This window comes from Myotis myotis, unplaced genomic scaffold (assembly GCF_014108235.1).
Source record: "Myotis myotis isolate mMyoMyo1 unplaced genomic scaffold, mMyoMyo1.p scaffold_m19_p_6, whole genome shotgun sequence".
Lineage (NCBI taxonomy): Eukaryota > Metazoa > Chordata > Mammalia > Chiroptera > Vespertilionidae > Myotis > Myotis myotis.
Window position 1 is genome coordinate 22,076,969 of NW_023416368.1, and position 19,135 is coordinate 22,096,103.

General features: G+C 48.9%; 1 protein-coding gene and 1 long non-coding RNA gene across 2 annotated transcripts; both read right to left on the bottom strand.

Annotated features, from left to right (window-relative positions):
* Nucleotides 1-253: 253 nt before the first annotated feature.
* LOC118657716 lies at nucleotides 254-15,278 on the bottom strand. The gene is made up of 2 exons (XR_004968097.1): nucleotides 14,993-15,278; nucleotides 254-1,516 (listed from the first exon to the last, which is right to left on the bottom strand). It is a non-coding gene; the product is annotated as an uncharacterized LOC118657716 (long non-coding RNA).
* A 1,429-nt stretch (nucleotides 15,279-16,707) lies between these two features.
* On the bottom strand, nucleotides 16,708-18,737 carry ADRB2 (adrenoceptor beta 2). Its single transcript, XM_036312141.1, has one exon. It carries the CDS (start codon nucleotides 18,491-18,493, stop codon nucleotides 17,237-17,239), a length of 1,257 nt encoding a protein of 418 aa, XP_036168034.1. The 5' UTR covers nucleotides 18,494-18,737; the 3' UTR covers nucleotides 16,708-17,236.
* Between the last annotated feature and the right edge of the window lie 398 nt (nucleotides 18,738-19,135).

A 19,135-nucleotide genomic window follows, 5' to 3' on the forward strand; every position in this document is an offset into this window, starting at 1 on the left:
TAACTAGATCATCAACTAAGTCAATCCCCCCCCCCCCCCCGCCCCCCGAGAGAGACCATAGAAAACATACAAAATTAAGGATTGGTCTGCTGACATTTCCTGGAAAGAAAGATGTTACTTTCTTTTACCAAACTACTCACAGTGAGGAAAAGTTACCAGAAGTACCTTAAAAACCAAATTTTATTAGAATGGTTTGGGCAGGGAGTAGATCAATTAGAAGATAAAATTAAATTATCAATGTCCTACCATAGGGAAATGCTTAAGTTAATTTTATTACATCCATATGAAATTTTATGCAGCACTTAAAAAAGTATTTAAAAGATTATTTTACAACATGTGGAGATACAATATAATAAGTGAAAAAAAAGCAGGATACAAACCATAATTTAACATAATCTTAATTTTGTTAAACACACACTATACATCATACATATACATTAAAAAAGACCTGAAAAAATACTCCAAAATACTAACAGCAGTAATATCCAGAAGGAGGAAGTATGAGTGATTTTATTTGCTTCTTTATGCTATTTTACGTTTTCAAATTTCCAGCAATATGTATTCATTTCTTGGTTTAGTCATTCAGCAAAGATTTCTTGTGTCAACTATGAGCCAAGTATGTTGTAGGTGCTAGTGATAGAGGCAAATCTCAGCCCTCTGCAGCTTAGCCTCTAGTAAGTTGACCCAGATATGAAAGAAGAAAAATCAGTAAACAAACAAGAGGATGTGGATGGTATTATGTGCTCTGAACACATCCAATCAGGGTGATGGGAAGGGAATGAGTGGGGCCGTGCACCTGCCTTGCATGGATGGTCAGGGAGGGCAGCCCTGAGGAGGGGCCATTAGTCCTAAAACGGAAGGACATTCTCATCACAGGGAACGACCGGGATGCGTGGACCTGACACCCTGGGCACCACGGGTCTGGGAGGATGTTTGGCTTCTATTGTAGGCCAGTGGGAGCCACAGAAAGCTTTCTCATAGGAGTGACCAGGTGACACGCTGCTCAGACAGATGGCTCTGGCTGCAGGGTGCAGAGGGGCTCCTGGTGGTGGAGGCAGAGTAGAAGCAGGGAGACCTCTTATGAGACAAGTTTTTCTTTATAATTTGCCAATTCTGGGACATCAGTTTCCTCTACTGTAAAATGAGAGGCAGTTGGGCAAGGCCCATGATTTCTAAGAGCACTTCCAGGACTTAAACATTAAAATACACATTATTGTTGGGTACCTGTTGACCTGTCTTGTGAAAAATGTATAAGCTTCTAAACAAAGGGACCAAGCCTGTCTCTGCTTATCCCCAGCACATGGCCTCCCACCTGGAAGGCCCCCGTGACATACACAGTGCCTCAGGGGTCTGTGGGGAGGGGGAGTGTCGTTCTTGCAGTGGGTTTCCTCTGCGCTTCCTGCGAACTCACCTGCTGAGACCGTTGTCCTGAAGGCAATGGGGAGCCATGGAAGGCTCTTCGGCAAAGCTGACTTCTGCGTGTTAGCAAGTGCACGCGGGCGGTGCTGCAGGAGGTCTGGAGGGGGCCAGGTGCAGAAGCGGAGAGACAGAGAGACACCGAGTTTTACTAGAGAATCCCCCTGGGCTGTGGCTTTCCAAGTGAGCCCCCCTGGGAAAGCAGGGACCTGCCCCTGCCCATGGGGAAGGGCCACCTCGCAGGAGCCCACAGCACACAGGGAGACAGAGTTCGAGCTCCGCCTACTCAGAGTTGGGGAAATAAGGCACAAAGAGACCAAATGACTCATGTGCCAAGGATTTCTGACTTCAGGGCCTCCTCTCAGCTAATGTGAAAACCAGACTCTACTTAGCGTGTCATCCACGGAGCAGGAGGGCTGTGCCTGTGCTGTGCCTGTGCCAGATGGAAGGGAGCGTCAGGGTGGGGTGTGGAGGGGAGGGGGAAGCAAGTGTCCCGGGCAGAAACCGTGACCAATACTCCAGTACCTTCATTTGGACACTCCCTTAATCCAAGAAGGGCTAAAACTGGCCTCGGAGCTTGCCTTATGACAGCAGAGCGATCAGACAAAAGGAATAAGCCCGGTTGAGTCAGCCGGATGGTAATCCTTCTGGAGAGCATGCACGTCCAACGAAAATAGATCAGAGGCTCTTTCCCAAGACATGGCGCCTGGAGATGCTGGGACCATGTGAAGATGGGGAGGGACGGTGCCACCCCCCAGAGATGGGGAGGGAGCTGTCCCACAGAGTCAGGGCTGGGACTTGGACCCTGCTCTTCTCATTCGGAGGTCAGGGCTCATCTCACTCCTTCACAACTCAGTCTGGGTCCAACTCTTTATTTGCCAAACCTGTATTCAGGCACAACCGCAGGGGTCAGGTAAAGTGATTTCAAAGCCCCTTGTGTATATTGTGTGTTGCCATGTACACACACACACACACACACACACACACACACACACTGCTTTAGTTTGGCGAGGTCTTTTTTTTCCCCATTAAGTACTATGGACTATTAATATTACTTAAGTATCTGAATTCACCACCCCAATTCAAAGGCACAGTTCACAGAACCTAGAAGCAACTCTACTCCAACCCCTTTGTCATGCAGATGAGGACTGGGTCACGAAGGGCCAGTGCTCTTTCTAGACTGTGAAAGGAAAGCAGCATGCTGTAGTACACATGCCTTACTTTATTTAAAAAAATATTTTTATTGATGTCAGAGAGGAGGGGAGAAGGAGAGAGAGATAGAAACATAAATGATGAGAGAGAATCATTGATCAGCTGCCTCCTGCATGATCCCCACTGAGGATCAAGCTAACAACCTGGACATGTGCCCTTGGCCAGAATTGAACCCAGGACCCTTCAGTCTGCAGGCCAACCTTCTACCTATGAGCCAAACTGGCCAGGGCAGCCCATGCCTTACTTTCTGTTCTCAAGCACAGACTCTTGAAAGGAAGGGGGTAGACCAGGGGTGGGCAAACTTTTTGACTTGAGGACCACAATGGGTTCTTAAACTGGACCGGAGGGCCGGAACAAAAGCATGGATGGAGTGTTTGTGTGAACTAATATAAATTCAAAGTAAACATCATTACATAAAAGGGTACAGTCTTTTTTTTTTTTAGTTTTATTCATTTCAAATGGGCCGGATCTGGCCCGCGGGCCGTAGTTTGCCCACGGCTGGGGTAGAGAGCTAGACAATCTCCAGCTTATGGCCTTGGCAGGGACCTGACATCTTGGCACGCTAATCAGTGAATTTCTAAAGAAGAGCTTTACCTTCTTGGACAGTTTTTGCTATCATGGTCACAATCATCCATTAGATAAACATTTACTGAATGTCCACTCTGCTGGGTCTGTTATGTACTTTTAATCTCTTTTAATTTTCATAAGACTGTGATGCAGTGTATCGCTTCTTTTCTTTTCTTTCTTTCCAGAGAGAAATACAGAAATGTGTCCAGATCCTAGACTCAGGAAGGTGGCAGAGTTGGGATCTGACCTTCCACTCACTTCTATTATGCCAAGTGCTTTTGCTATGTGGTGATCTCGACTCCACTGTGGACATTATGTGGTTGGGAAGGGCAGGTCTCACAAGCCTAGAGGACTGTGGGGCCAGGTTTCTCAGACCCCACCCTTCCCTGGGCTGCTAAGCTCAGCAGTGAGCTCCCTGTTGCATCTGAGGTTTATAAGCCCCACCTAGAGGCTCAGGGTGGGATTCCTGGCAGCCAAGACCCACGGTGCTGGGCCTGGCTATGAAGAGGCCCAGAGCAGAGCAAAGATCATTCGCTGACCAGGACTGACCTTGAGGAGTTTGGTTGGTCCATAGCTCTGAAGGGAACACAGCAAGAGCGAATCCAAAGGATTGGACTCAGACCACAGAAGAGAAATAGAGCCTGGGACATAGTTTTAAAGAAAGTTTGCTGGAGGAAGCCCCTTGTGTTTTATGTGTACACACCTTTCGGAGCAGGCCCTGAGGATGTCCCACACAGGACAGGAATTTCCTCTAGTGTCCCCGATGACATTGTGTTTCTGCTTTAATGTGTCCAGGAACAGGAAGCTGGCGACCTTGCAGACGATTGTAATTTTTAGAAAGTCCCAGTATTCGTCTGCTACCTGTGCATTGGGTCCAGATCTGCCCTTTGGTTTGCAAAAGCTCAACGGGTTTCCTCCCAGCTGCACTCGGGATCATTTGAAGACAACTTTCACTTTTTATACCGGGGCCCCGCCAAGTGTGCTCAGCAGAGTCAGAAGTTTGCCCGCTGTGAATAGGTGTCCTCTCTAAAACAAACACATCAAAACAAACAGACAGAGGCCCGTAAACAGCATTCTGTGGGCATGCTAGGTGAAAGCGGGTCAACCAGGTAGGTTTCCTGCAAGACTGTTTGTTCGCAACTGTTACTACGCTGTGCAGAGCGTGAGCTCCGGCAGAAAGCACTGGGCGAGCAACGTTTCCCAAGTGTTTGACCTCCCACGCTTTTTATTTTTTCTCCCAGTGCTCCTTACTGTTTTCCATATAGACCATCAGAAATGCTGTTTGGAAAATGCTTCCCTACACAAATCCAGGTTCTCCCTAACATTGTCTCCAAGCTAAAAAACCAGGCTCCTTCAACTATTTATTTCAGGATCTTAGTTCCTGTTCTCTAGTAGGGCTATAAGATGAAAATACAGGATACCCCTTTAAATTGAATTTCAGATAAATGATCTTTTTTAGGGGGAAGAGGGGGTATAAGTATCTTCCATGTAATATTCAGAACATACCTACATGATAAGAGAACTCCTTGCTTATCTGAAATACAAATTGAACTGGAGGCCCTGTATTTTTATTTGCTAAATCTGGCAAGCCTAGAAGGGCCCAAATGCCCTTCTTCCCTGCAAAGACGTTTCCCTAAGAACTGGACACAGTAGCCCAGGGGTGGACTACGACTGAGACAGTTGATGACCTTGGGAGCCACCTTCAATTCCATTTTTTTCCGTCATGTTTTTAAAAAGAAAATAGTAATATTGTTATGAATGGTTAGTGGCCAGTCTGTGGTTGACAGGTACCAGATAGCTTTCCGAACACACTGGCTAACTCCAGAAACCAATTTTCCCTCCCTTACCCCTGCTCATCAGTATATTTAAGTTCCTCTGGTGTTAGTATTAGGGAGCTTGATCCAAACATCATTTATAATCCCCTTTATTGTCTGTCTTCTCCACTCGACTGTAAGAAGCTTCAAAAAATAGGGACCAACCATGTTTACCTTGGTCATGGTTGTACCTCTGGTAGCCGGCACAGGTGCCAGCATAGGTAAGTGTTCAAAGATCTTTGAATAAATGAATTAATGACTTAATCACACTCTGGAAAGCGAAGCAAACCAGATAAGCTGATGCTCTGAAAAGAAGAGCTTGCCAATGGGAGTTTTCCTCACGGTTGGGAGTTGTCATCTACCGCACGTTTTCCCAGACCCATTAAATCCTGCTCACCTGTGTTGAAGCCAATTCCGTTGGTAGATGCCTGTGCAAAACAAGAACATCTAATTGCTATGACTAAAATAAAACATTTCAACCAAACACGAGCCATTTTCCAGAAGCTGAAATACTTCTGGGAGCCTGCAATTTTTATCGAGGTGTGGAACTTGGCCCTTCGAAGCAGGCTGGCCTGTGCCCAGTGGGTGTGGGAGTGGGGCAGATCATGCCGGGTCTTCCCACAGAAACTTCCTGATCCAGAGGAATTAGGCAACGTGAACAAGGGCAGCCTCAGTGGCAGGGCAGGTATAGGAAGCAGGACACAGCATCCCATCACTCTGACCTGGTGAACGTGCATCTGGTGTCTGGCACGCGGGACCAGAAAGACTTGGAGTTTTTGCTCTAAGACATAGTGACGCTGCCGCCACCTAACATGAACTCACCCATGGTTGGGGCTTGTCAATATTGAAAGCATCCTGGGGACTGTCCCTGAGCAGGAGATTATCTGCAGCTTGGCAGCTGTGGCTTCAGTGCTGGGTGTGTGTGTGTATGGGGGTGGGGGGTGTTAACGCTGAATCTATATATATGTAAGGCTAATAATGCAAAGTGTCCCCTCGGGAGTTCAACCGCAGACCGCTTGCTATGATGTGTGCTGACCACCAGGGGGTGGCACAGAACGAAGGAAGGCCCCAGTCAGCAGCCAGCAGCTGGGGAAGGGAGTCCCCGGCCGGCATCTGGAAGGCCCCTATCAGCCCTGATCGCCAACCAGGCCTAGGGACCCTAGCCATACACGAATTTTGTGCACCAGGCCTCTGGTTTATTTATAAGATAAAATACAGAGAAGTACAGCAAGGAGAGCCCTGGGTTCCAGGAGGATAGCAGAGTGCAGTCTAACTTGTGTTGCTTCCTGAGGATAAGTATAAAGATCTATGTTCAAGGCCCAATCCATGCCCTTAGACAAGTCTTTTAACCTCAGTCTTTTTGTCTGTGAAATGGGAACAACCATGTTGACCTCAGATTTGTGAGGATTGGATAAGACAGCAGATATAAAAGCCCTCTGTGAATGGCCAAGAGCTGGATCAATACGAGAGAAGGTTACGACACAGTGTCCCCTTGAGCACAGTGCTCTGGCCCCCAGCGCTTGATGGATCTGGCAGGTTGCTGCCAAGAGAGCACAAAATAGCACCCAACTGGGAGCAAAGAAAGATGTTCCTTGCACAGCCTGAAGCAAAATAAAAAGAGCTTCACATTACATTATATAATTCCTTTTAATCATGGAGGAAAACATTTGCCAAGCGCACACTTGAAGGCATACAGTCTCCGTGGGTAGGAGTTTTGGGACTATGCAGATTCACTTGGGGACATCCTGATGGCCCCGAGATGTAAGGCCGTAGGTGAGCCTTCAATTTGGCCTGAATGTTCCTATTGATCTCCCTGAGTCTGCTTCTGGCCTGGCCCAGGCCCTTGCCAGCTTTGCTGGTACACAGGAGCCAAATGCACACAAGTGTAGTTCTAATTCATTGGAGGGAAAGTAAGGCAGGGTGTGTGGCTGCTAAGTGACTTGCTACTTCCTCTGCTGTGAGATGCTACACCCACTGGAGGGAAATTCGTTAATGCGTAAATATGTGTGTACGAGAGTCTGCCGAGCCAAGGCAGCAGGGCACCGCGTCAGACCTCGTGCCTGAAGAGGGCTTTCCTGCCGGGCTTTGTCTGTTCCTTCCTCCAGTGTCACATTCCCTGCAGTGGTCCCTTATGGAACATACTACTTCCAGCCCCACACGGTCCCCACCAGGACCCACAGACCTCTGATTCCCATGCTTCTGTTTACTTCTCTCTATTGCCAACTCTCTGCAAAGAGCACTCGGGGCTTGGAGCTGGCCAGAGGTTCTGCTTACGACTCTGGGAAGGCACAAGGCAATCTTTATGCAACCCGACCTGCCCATCCTCCCCTCCTTGCCTGGGCCAAGAATAGTCAATGATCGTGTTCTGGAAGAAACCCCACCTTGTCACTGGGTGCTCTGAGCCGAGAGGAGGGGGAGCAGAGCTGGAGGCACATGCGTGAGGCCAAGCCGCAAAGCCCAAGGCTCCAAAGTCAGAGGGCTCGGCTCTGATGCGCCACTTCCCCATCCTTTGCCAAGGACAAGCCTAGTCCTGATGGTACCCAACGCCCACTGGCTTTATATACACCATGTGTGTAATACATACGGGTGTGTTCACAGAGGCAGCATCTGCCAGTGAACGCTCATATGTAAGCATGCATTTCTAAGAAACACACAGTGTGCCTGTGAGCCCATATGTGTGCACCGATCTACGCAAGAGTGCTTTCGTTTGAGTGGGCATACTGTCAGAGATCGTCTCAAAGTTCAAATCGGATCTCTGCTCTACACATAGCGATGGCTCCTAAATGCTCTTAGGATAAAGACCTTCAGGTGTGGCCCCTGCCCCCTTGGGCAGCTTCATCCTGCATCTGCTGTGCTCTCCCTCTGCACACCGGCTGCACTGACCTTCTCTTAGAACTTCTTGTGCACGAGAGGCTTCCTTCCAGCACAGGGCCTTTGCATGTGCCTTTCTCCCTGAGTGGCATATTCTTCTCTCCTCTCTTCCTCTAGAAATGATCTGGCCTTCCTTAGCTCTCAGCCCAAACCTGACCTCCCCAGGAGGACCTTTACTGAGCTCTCCGTCTTACTAGAAGATGCCCCCCAAACACCTGTATCTCCTTCTTAGCAGCTATCCCAGTTGCAACTTTGCATAATTTTTCAAAACATCTCTCTCCCATTACGCAGACTCAGGAAGAACACAGTGGCCATGCATTGAATTGAGGGCTCATATGCTTACCCAGGGAGAGGGGTCAGTGTATGAGCCTGCCCTTACATGGCACTGAGGTAGCCGTGGGACCATGACTACTAGACATGGCATGTTCGCTGATTTGGAGCGCACGGAAGTGTGCTGGGGAACCCGCGTGTGTATTTATCTAAGGAAGAATTATTAGACCCGAGTGCATCTGCGTCCTCTGGGGATGTGCATATTCGTAAGGAAGTAGACACAGAAGAACCGCCAAGTGAACATATATGTATGTGAAAATGCACGTGGGTATCTGTGTCGATATGGGTGTTGGCATCAATGACCAAGTCTGTGTGTGTGTCAGTGTGTTTATCTGGGAGGTGAATGTATATGTATGAGTCATACCCTTCTCTGCAGCTGGGCGGGTCCCCCTTCTGATTTTGAAGTAGGAGGGGTGTGTACATTAGGCAAATTGATTCACACAGACCTCAGTGTGATTTGCCTTGACCAAGGCAGAGCGTCCAGGAGCAAGGGGCACTGGACAAGGAGCCCATCATGGAGCAACATCCCCCTCTCTTCCTGGGCTGCTCCTTCCTGGTCTTCAGGCAGAGGCTCTGGGACCACGTGACCACGATGCTACTGGGAGGCATAACTGTTGTCACAAAACACATTTGTCATCAAGTGCCCGATTGCTCAAGGCTCTTGATTATCACCTTCCTTCTCTCTAGTCATGTTGTATTTTTAAGTTGTTTTCACCTACATTGTTTTACTTGATAACAGGAAAGTTAGCATCGTGTTGATTGGCAGCAGCATTGTTTTGGTGAACGCACGCAGCTGTGCGGGATCATGTTTTCCATGCCTACATCCTACAGCCTCTTGGGCAGGGAAGGGTGGGAAGGGGAAGGCAGTGCGATTTCTAGGTCCCCGAATGCGAATGCGATCCTCAGAGCACCTGACTCACCGTCCTCTGCAGGAAGCTGTGGCAAAACCCAATCGCTGGCCCTCAACCACAGCCTGTTAGATCAGAATCTCAGGGGTGGGGGTGGGGGAGAGAGGGTGCAGGGAGAGGGGGAGGGGCATCAGGAATGTGCAATTTCTCAGAATTTTCCCCCAATCACTGCTGGGGCTCTCCGCCAGGTTTGGGACCTACTGCAGTAAAATAAAATACTGTCAGGAGATTCACACCAAAACTGACCCCACTAGCCCTTCCACGGTCCTTTGGAAAGAGATCTCTAAGTCTGGCCACCCGGGCTCTGGATCCTGAGCCACCTGTTCTCTGGGGCTGAGGGAGCCAGGTGAGCAGCTGTATTTCTAGAGAAACACGGTGGAACTTAAACCGGCAAGGGAGCCTGAGTGTTTGTGGGCAGCACAGGCTTATGGGCGCAATACATCTCACGAGAACAGTGAGTACCTCTCCGACAAAACAAAACAAACCAAACAAAGCAGGCTTGCCTGCAATATTTAGAAACATCTAATAGGCGTTTTATAGAGAGAAAAGTGGGCAGGAGAACGGAGACAGAATGGGGATGGTGAGGGCAACTCCCCGGGAAGGGCCGCTGTGCTCTGGGACACCAGGCCCGGGCGGCGAGATCAGTAATGGCTGGAAGGAAACAGGGGCTCCCGGCGACTCCGCTTTTGCTTCGTCATGGGTGTTGCTGCTGTGATTTTTAAAAAAATTGTTTTCGCTTCCTGGATAAATGAACACATTCAGAAACTCTAGTCTTCCCCTCACAGCGCTGGGAAAATAAGAATGGAACAAGCAGGAGAGATGGTCCTCGCCTGGCCCGGTCCTCCCTCATGGCTGACCCGCCTCTGGCCACCTGGGCTCCAACGTGAAGGGCCCGCTCAGTGCCCAGCCCACCCTGGTAATCGCTAATGTGAAACCTGAGATGTTGACACAGACCTGGGCAGAGAACTGGGAACAGCACTCCATTTCCAGATGTCAAGGGTTTCCGGACTCAAAAACAGTGATTTGACTCAGCGCAAAGCCGTGGGCCGGTACAGGTGCCTTCCTCTGCCCCCGACCTGCCAGGGGCAGCTCAGGCCTGCTGAGCTGACTCAGGTGAAGGACACCGAGCTGCCAACTCTCAGGGCGACCTGGCTTCCTGGCTTCTACTTAGCCACAACCTACTTAAACAGCATGGGCTTACCCCTTAGCTCCAAGCTCAGACATTAATCCGGCCTCTCTGGAAAACCAAAATGCACCCATAAGCAACGTCCTCTCAGCAGGGTCCCTCTCCTCTCTGACCTGGCCCCGAGCACAGCGGCTCTGGGTCGCACACCTGGCTTTCCTCCAGTGAGTCCTGTGATCTTCGACAATATAACTCCTTTAAGTTTCAGTTTCCTTTCTGATAAGATGGAGACAAATATAATCATGGGCCACTCTGATCACAAGAGGTGCTCTATGGAATAGAGACCCACTGTTGCACTTTTCAAACAGCGGGTATTGGTCACCATATCACTTGAAAGACTGATGTTAACCCAAGTCCACAGGCCGGCACAGTGGTGCCTAACAAGGCAGAGGGAACCCTGCCCTGGGAGTTCCCCGGGGCCGAGACCGTGCTTTCAAAGTCAGAGCCCAGGTGCAGCGAGTGAGCTTTCAAAGAGACAAGTATAGAAACATCTTTTCATCCACCAGCAAGGGGTGGGGAGGGAGCATTCTGTTTCATTTACAAAATGCATCTCTGTAAGCCTGTTCCTCAAAATGTGGTCCATGGACCACCCATGTAGGAAAAAACCTGGCAAACTTGCTAAAATGCAGATTTTTAAAAATACATATTTATTTATTAAATTGATTGGGGGTGACATTGGTCAACATGAACATACAGGTTTTAGGTGTGGGTTTCTATGACACAAGATTTGTATATTGCATTGCATGCTCACCACCCAAATTCAAATCTTCTCCTGTCACCTTATATTAGGACCCCCTTCTCCCCCCACCCCCTTTCATCTGGCAACCACCACACTGCTGCTTGTGTTCATGCATTTCAGATTTGCAACAACATGGATGGACCTTGACAACATTGTGCTAAGTGGGATAAATCAGTCAGGAAAAGCTAAGAACAATATGATTTCACTCATGTGTGGGGTATAAAATGCATATCTTTGAGCCCTAGCTCAGATCTCCCAATCTAGATGCCCTGGGGGTGATAATTCAAAAATGCTGACCACTGTTCCTGCTAGGCCGGTAGACCTGTAGGAATGATCATACCTGGAACATATGATACATAAAACACACACAAAGAGGCATGTAAAAGTATTCGTGGTGGGTTTAAAATCTATGAATAATCTAATTCCATTTTTATTAAAAATATATTTATATACATTGTATAGCTATGCTTAGGGCAAGGACTGGGAGCCTATGCATCCCAGGCAACAATGGCTGTGTCTAGCCCAGCCATGGGCAAACTATGGCCTGCAGGCCGGATCCGGCCGTTTGAAATGAATAAAACTAAAAAAAAAAAAAAAAAAAAAAAAAAAAAGACCGTACCCTTTTATGTAATGATGTTTACTTTGAATTTATATTAGTTCACACAAACACTCCATTCATGCTTTTGTTCCAGCCCTCCGGTCCAGTTTAAGAACCCATTGTGGCCCTCGAGTCAAAAAGTTTGCCCACCCCTGACTCTAGCCGGTAACATTATCTGTGATTGAGCTCATTTTGTGCTTTCATAATTTTTTAAATGTTCTACAATTTTTAATATTATCTTTTCAACAAGGAAAAACAAAGTACTTTTAAAATAAAAGCAATGAAGCCAGATGCGCAGCACTGAAGACTTCCTGAAATCTTACAGATGTCAACCCAGGTATTTCTCACTAGAGATGATGAGACAGGCCTAGAGGAGGGAAGTGACCTGCCCGGGGTTGTCCAGCCATTTAGTGGCTGGCTATGCCAGACTCCAAGTCTCAGGCTCTTAGACCGGAGGGCTCTGAAGTGCTTGGTGCTGGCCAGGGACCTGCCTCCCTTCCTTCCAGGCCCACGAGGGTGACGGAAAGACCACAGGAAGTGCAATGATTCCGCGGGTGGGGAAGGATGTAATAGCCTTTGCAGACAGAACTGTGCAGCCCTCGTTACTCTCTCTCTGGGAGTTAGTAGGTCATTTGCAAAAGGCATGGGAAGAGCAGCTGATGAAAAGGTCTAATAGTTTGGAAAACTGCTTAACCTTCCTGCTCTATTTCTGGATTTTCAGGGCCAGAGACTGTTGAGATCCTGATTTCCCTCAGAGGTTTTCCTGTTTAGGAATGCAGTGAAACCTCTGAAATCCAATTGAATTGGGAGCAGCGGAGCTGGGATTAGGGAACGGTCGGAATACTTTTAAAAAACATTCAGGTCTATTGTTTTCAAGGACATAGAATTCACAGACTTGAAAGGAGCTTAGTCCCGCTCCTGCTCAGTGCAGGTACTCCGTGTGCTTCATCCTGCACTGAACTGCAATTGGGCTTCCTTGAATGCTCCCAACGACAGGAGGCTCACTATGCTGATAGGTAATCTATTTCACTCTTGGAAAAGTCTTTCCTTCACCTGAGCTGGAATCTACCTTCCTCTGAGGTTCTGCTTGCCTTCTGGTTTTCATATAGAACTGAAAAGCTCTTCTTCCTCCAATGGTTTGAAAATATCTGAAGGCAGTTATCATGTACCAATAGTCTTTTTCTGCAGGCTGACCACCACCAGGATATTCAACCATTATTTATATGATAAATGTGATCAACTCTAATTAAAAATATAAACTGCTGTCTCTACTTAGCCTCTATATCTATATCAATATTTATATCTATATATTTATGTCTATCCATTTCTATATCTATATCTATATCCATATCCATATCCATATCTATCTATCTATCTATCTACCTCGATATCGCTATAGATATGGATATTCAGAGAGCTTAGAGACCACCTGCGCAGGCCATTTTATAGATCCAGGCTTCTTTTCACCTCACCTTGGCTCCTATTATTCATAAGACACCCGTACTTCTCAAGTTCTTGAAAGTGCTTGGGAAGTTTGTTCTCTTAGGTATGTCAAAAATGCCTCTTTCGCATTATATTTGCACAGTCAGTGAGGTAGGGATTAGAACAGAGCTGCATTTAGTGTACGTTACATTGTTGATGAAAAGTCTCATTCAAAGTGCATTGACCCTCCTTGCTCTTTGCTGTCAGGTCACCTGTCTCCCTTGCCCAGGATGATACTTCAGAATGGATAACACACTACAGGGCCACGCAGGTCTGCACATTTCCCACAAGGTTCAGCTAAGTGCTCAGTTTAGGAGACCTTTCCAGCCTGGGAACGAAAAATGAAGTTGCCAGGACCTGAGGCGGGCTGTGCTTCTGCTTTAGCCTGTGCTTGTTTAAAAGTTTCACATCCTCTTTTCAGTTTGGACTAATTCTCTGATGAAAAGACAAAGCAAAGATTCAGAGAAGCGAACTGGGCATGCCAGTGATTGGTTTCCTGTCCCAGTCCCCAGCAGCCATGCAGTCACATGCTTCGGAGGGAACATTCCTCCGTGCCCCAGCCCACAGCACTCTCCTCTTCTCTCAACAAGGTATTGCATTTCCAGTTCTTACACTTGTCCTGGCACAGCAGACAAGCTGCCTCATGCTGCTTCCTGGTTTGCATGTGTGCTGGGCTCCATGGGTGCTGGACTCACATGGTCCTGGGTTCCAGTCCTGACTCTGCAGCTGGCCAGCTGTGTGGCTTTGGAAAGTTCCTGAACCTTCCCGAGCCTCCGTTTCCTCATTTGTTAGATGCGGACAATTATGCTACCTACATCAGAAGGCTGTCAAGATGACATAATGCCTAAAAAGGTGCCTAGCACAGTCCCTAACATTCAGCAAGATTCCATCAAAGGATCTGTTTAATATTATTAATATGATGCTACAGGAGGCAGAGACTGAACCCTATATTTTTCTCGTACTGCACACAGTAGATGCTCTATACTAGCCCCCAACTGATTCCGGTCTAGGCTTCCTTAGGCAGTAGGTTCACCGGAAACATTCTAAGCATCTTGTAATGACAGTTCCTATTTCCAAGCTCCTTTTCCCCAGATTCCCTCCCCCAGTAACGATCTGAGAGTGGGGAGGGGGAGGGGGAGGGGGAGGGGAGACCCACCCTGTCCCGCCACTTTGCACACCTGTCAACTTGCATCTCAGGATAAGGTTCTCATTTGACAGACTCCGAGGACTTGCTGTCCAGGCAAGGAAAACTTTATGACCATGAAGCCAACACAGACCTTATGTAACCAACCTGTCAGCAAACAGAGGCACAGAGGGACGCTGGCAAATTCCTGCCCCAAAAGAAACAAATCAAAACAAAAGGAGGTAGAAAGCAAGGGACTGAGACATGCCTAAAATGCTCTTGCTTGTCAAGACCCTTAAAACTGATCAACGCTCTTAAAAGTATTCTTCAAAGGACAGGAATATGGCTAAACTCCTTTTTGTCGGGGGATCTAAATTAACATTCATAGCTGAACTTCTAACTGACATTACATCAGATGCTCCTCTAACCAAACTAGCATGTATAGTATAATTTCCTAATTGCTGACCGATATCTGCTGAGGACTCTTGCTGAGTCAAAGAACATTCTTTCTCTTGTTCCCTACGGCAGATGGTTTGTTTATTGCCTGAATTTTGTGTTAATAATTTTGTGTAAAAGCAATAAACACCCCCCATTGAGATGAATTTGTTATGTGACAGTCCCAGATCAAAGCCTCCACAATGGAGGGTAAGGGCAGATTTCAATGGGCATGTGGTGGACAGGATACACCAGTTCCCGGACCTCCTGACACCCTGGCTGTAGCCCCGTCTCTCATGTCCTTGGCTTCTTACCTTGAGCAGGTCATTCCCCCTTGTAGGCTTTTGGTCTCTGCCGATGTAGAATGCTTTCTATGGGCTCTTCCAAGTCCGAGATCCGTGAGGCTACGAGGAGTGGGGGGTTAGCTGGAGAAGCTGCCTGCATCTCTAGGTGTGGGGCCCAGAGCAGGAGAAGGGGAATGTGATAACAGGTATGAAAGCCTTTGGAGAAAGAGGAAAGGTGCTGAATGGCAGACACTCTCCAATTCTCCACCGTCTGTTCCAAAATCATAGGCACCCAACTTTCTCCCGAGAGCTCAGCGCTCACCCAGACACCCATCACTGAACTGACAGGAAGCAGAAGGGGCCAGTGCTTTTCTGGTTGGGGACCGTGGCTGGGACAGAGGGAAGAGAAACGTGGAATCAGCTTTATAAGCAAGTGAAATGGCAATGAACCCTGCAGGCTGATCTCCAGGCTAGCGTTGCCAAGGAGGACGCTCCACCCGGTCAAACCTGGGCCAAGCCCTGGCTCAGACACACAGGCAAAAATAGAAAGGGGGTGAGAGAAGAAATGTGTTTACTTTTGTGATTTTCCCTCATGCGCCTTCTAACAGCATTATCTCTCCACAAACAGGCAGTAACAGCTCCCAGGCCTGGCTTCCATTGATAAACCCTCCCGGACAGTTCAGCCCATAGTCAGTATCTGGGCAGCTGGAAGGTGAGCTCGGAAGGCAGCAGAATGGAGTGGACAGAGCACTGGCCCAGGGTCTGTCCCTCACCGGTGAACCATGAAAAATCCTTCCCTGTGGCTGCACAAAATAAAGTGCTTACATCAGACAGAATCTAGAAATCGGTTTAGATTTTTGAGTTACATCTGTGGCTCTCTCCCAGGGGCAATCTCACCCCCTCGAGGGGTTTTTGGCAATGTCTAGAGACATTTTTGGTTGTCACAACTCAGAGGGTGTTACTGGCATCTCATGGGTAGGGGCCAGAGATGTCAGACAATGAATAGGACATTCCCCCACCGCAGACAACTACCTGGCCCAAAGACTAGCTCTGAGGTTGAGAAATCTTGGTTTATATTAAAGTGAGAAGAGTGTTAGAGAGAAGGGAAAGGGGACAGAAGTAAAGAAAGAGGAGGGGTTAGAACCCTGTTTCTAGGTCATGGGGTGTTCATCAGCTAAGTGGCTTCCAGCTTTTCTCCCTCTGACCTATGTCCTTTCAGTTTCCCTTGAAATTACGAGGTTAAGTTTAGTAGTTGTTTTTTGTTTGTTTGTTTGTTTTTGTTTTACATTAACTTCTGACTTATCCCTCAAATGCCAAGCCCTGGTGCAGCACAAAGATCCCCACTCTGAGATACGGCCAAACAATAAATATAAGCAGCTATTAAGCAAGTAGAACTAGAAGGTGGGTGGTGGGGGTGCACAAAGGGACACAACAGATGCTCCTAACTCCATTTCCATGAGTCAGTGTTTCTGATGTAACAACAAAGAGTAATCACCATAGGACCAGCGAGACGAGCTCAGCTGGGAGCAGGCAGAACTGATCTGGCGCCCCAGCATCAGGAGAGACCAAGGTTGCAGGCGACAGAATCAAAGGCCAGGGAAAGGGTTAAGCAATCAGGGCATGCCATTCCTGTGCCATTCCACATTAAGTCACCGGGCAGTTATTACAAATAGTTACCTGTGGTTTCCAGCGGGGGAGGCAAGCACATCCAGTCGAGGGGTTTTGGAGAAACAGGTGCAATGAAGTCATGGTCAAACAATTTATTTACTGTAAACTTTAGACTTTGCTCAGGAAAACAACTGAAGCTACCCCTGAAATGCCTGCCCACAACACCCTGTTTCAGCAAATAAGAGGAGCGTGTTCACAGCTGTCAGGTCCAGGCTACTCCGGATCCTCCATCCAAGGGGGCAGGAAGGAAGGTCTCCTTCAGATACACATTACCAGCAGCAATAGATTACCCCTAATACTTGACTGATGAGGTAGATACACAGAAAAGTCATCAAAACATAGCAGCCCCAGGTCCTCTGGGACTGAAGCCCTTCAGACATACGCGGACAAGTTCCATGCAAAGAGGAACTGAACTGTACAAGAAACAACCACTCCAATAAGTGTTCTCTTTTTTACAGCTTACAAAAATAAAAAAAAAAAGGCAGAAGGATGTTCTTCCTCCTGCACATCTCTATACAATTTCATTCTAAATTTATTACACTTAAGTTAAATAGTCTGCTTAGTGTCTTGTCAGGGAAGGGGGTCTGAAAAAGTAGAAAAGCTGCATTAGAGCAGTGAGTCATTTGTACTACAATTCCTCCCTTGTGCATCAATTCTATCATTAGGCACAGTACCTTGATGGTTCACAAAGTCTTCCCTGCCCCGGGCATCCTCGCATAGCAGTTTGCTGTCTTTCTCCTGTCCCAGGTGATATCCACTGGGCTCCCCTGTGTAGTCTTGTGTAGACTTGTCATTGCTATTGGAGTAGCCATTCCCATAGGCCTTCAGAGAAGACCTGCGCAGGCACAGAAGCTCCTGGAAGGCACTCCTGAAATCGGGGCTCCGGCAGTAGATGAGGGGGTTGAAAGCAGAGTTGACGTAGCCCACCCAGTTTAGGAAGATGTAAACGTTCTTGGGGATGAGGTTATCCTGGATCACGTGCACAATGTTGACGATGAAAAAGGGCAGCCAGCACAGGGTGAACGTGCCCATGATGATGCCCAAAGTCTTGAGGGCTTTGTGTTCCTTCAAGCAGAACTTGGAGGACCTGCGATGTCCATGCCCGCTCCTTCCATCCTCCACTTGGCTGAGGTTTTGGGCATGGAAGCGGCCCTCGAATTTGTCGATCCTTTGGAGTTGCCTTTTGGCCACCTGGAAGACCCTGGAGTAGACGAAGACCATGACCACCAGGGGCAGGTAAAAGGAAACGATGGAGGAGGCAATGGCGTAAGCCTGGTTCGTGAAGAAGTCACAGCAGGTCTCTCTGGCATAGCACTTGATGGCGTCTTCGTGGGTGGCCCGGTACCAGTGCATCTTGATGGGCAAGAAGGAGGTGAGGCCTGACACGATCCACACCAGCAGAATGACCACCCGGGCCTTATTCTTGGTCAGCAGGCTCTGGTACTTGAAGGGTGACGTGATGGCAAAGTAGCGATCCACCGCGATCACGCACAGGGTCTCAATGCTGGCCGTGACGCACAGCACGTCAATGGAAGTCCAAAACTCGCACCAGAAATTGCCAAAAGCCCACATTTTCATGAGGATGTGGCTGGCCCCAAAGGGCACCACCGCCAGGCCCATGACCAGGTCAGCACAGGCCAAGGAGGTGATGAAGTAGTTGGTGACCGTCTGCAGACGCTCGAACTTGGCAATGGCTGTGATGACCAGCACGTTTCCAAACACGATGGCCAGGACAATGAGCGACATGAGGATGGCCATGCCCACAACCCACGTCTCGTCCCGTTCCTGCGCGACGTCTTGGCCCGGTGCATGGCTTCCGTTGGACACCAGCAAGAAGACGGTGCGGTTCCCTGGTTGCCCCATGGCGCGCAGGCTGGCAGGTGAGCGCACGGGCTGCGGGCTCACTGGCCGCGCCTCAGAGGGCGGACCTTCGGCTGGGCGCTGCGGCCAGCAACGGGACGCCTAGAAGCCTCATTCAGCAGCCGTGGGGTGGGTGTGGTGGGAGCCCGTCCTGCACTCAGCTTGTGGGGTGCCTAGGGCTCGCGGTGCCCGTCAGTCCCAGCCTGAGATCTAGAGCAGCCGCCTCCAAGTGCGCGCTGCCCGTTATGTGCACAGGGCTTTAGAGGAACGGCCTCCCAGGTGACGTGCGGGAACTTTCCGCCAATGGCTCACCGGCCTCTCCAAAGGGGCGAGGCCCCCACCTCTTCCTGCCCCTCCCCTCCCCTCCCCTCTCCCGCCCCCTCCTGGGGCGGGCCCGGGCGGAGCCCAGCTACTTCGGTCAGGCGGGCGGGCCACCACCCCTCCTGGCTCCCCTGGCTGGCTCCGGAGGGCTGGCCCTGGGGCTGGCACGCTTACCAGCCAACCTGGGAGCTCTGGGCTCTTCTGTGGCTGCTACCTGTCCGCCCTGGGCGCTTGTGGGGACTGAGATCTCAGGTCAGAGGGCGGCACGCGGACACTCCCCCCACATTCGGAAACAGAGGCGAGTGCCCATGGAGACACGCACCG

What these genes read in the sequence shown, in the direction of transcription:
- ADRB2 (XM_036312141.1), bottom strand. Translation starts at nt 18,493, where the DNA reads ATGGGGCAACCAGGGAACCGCACCGTCTTCTTGCTGGTGTCCAACGGA.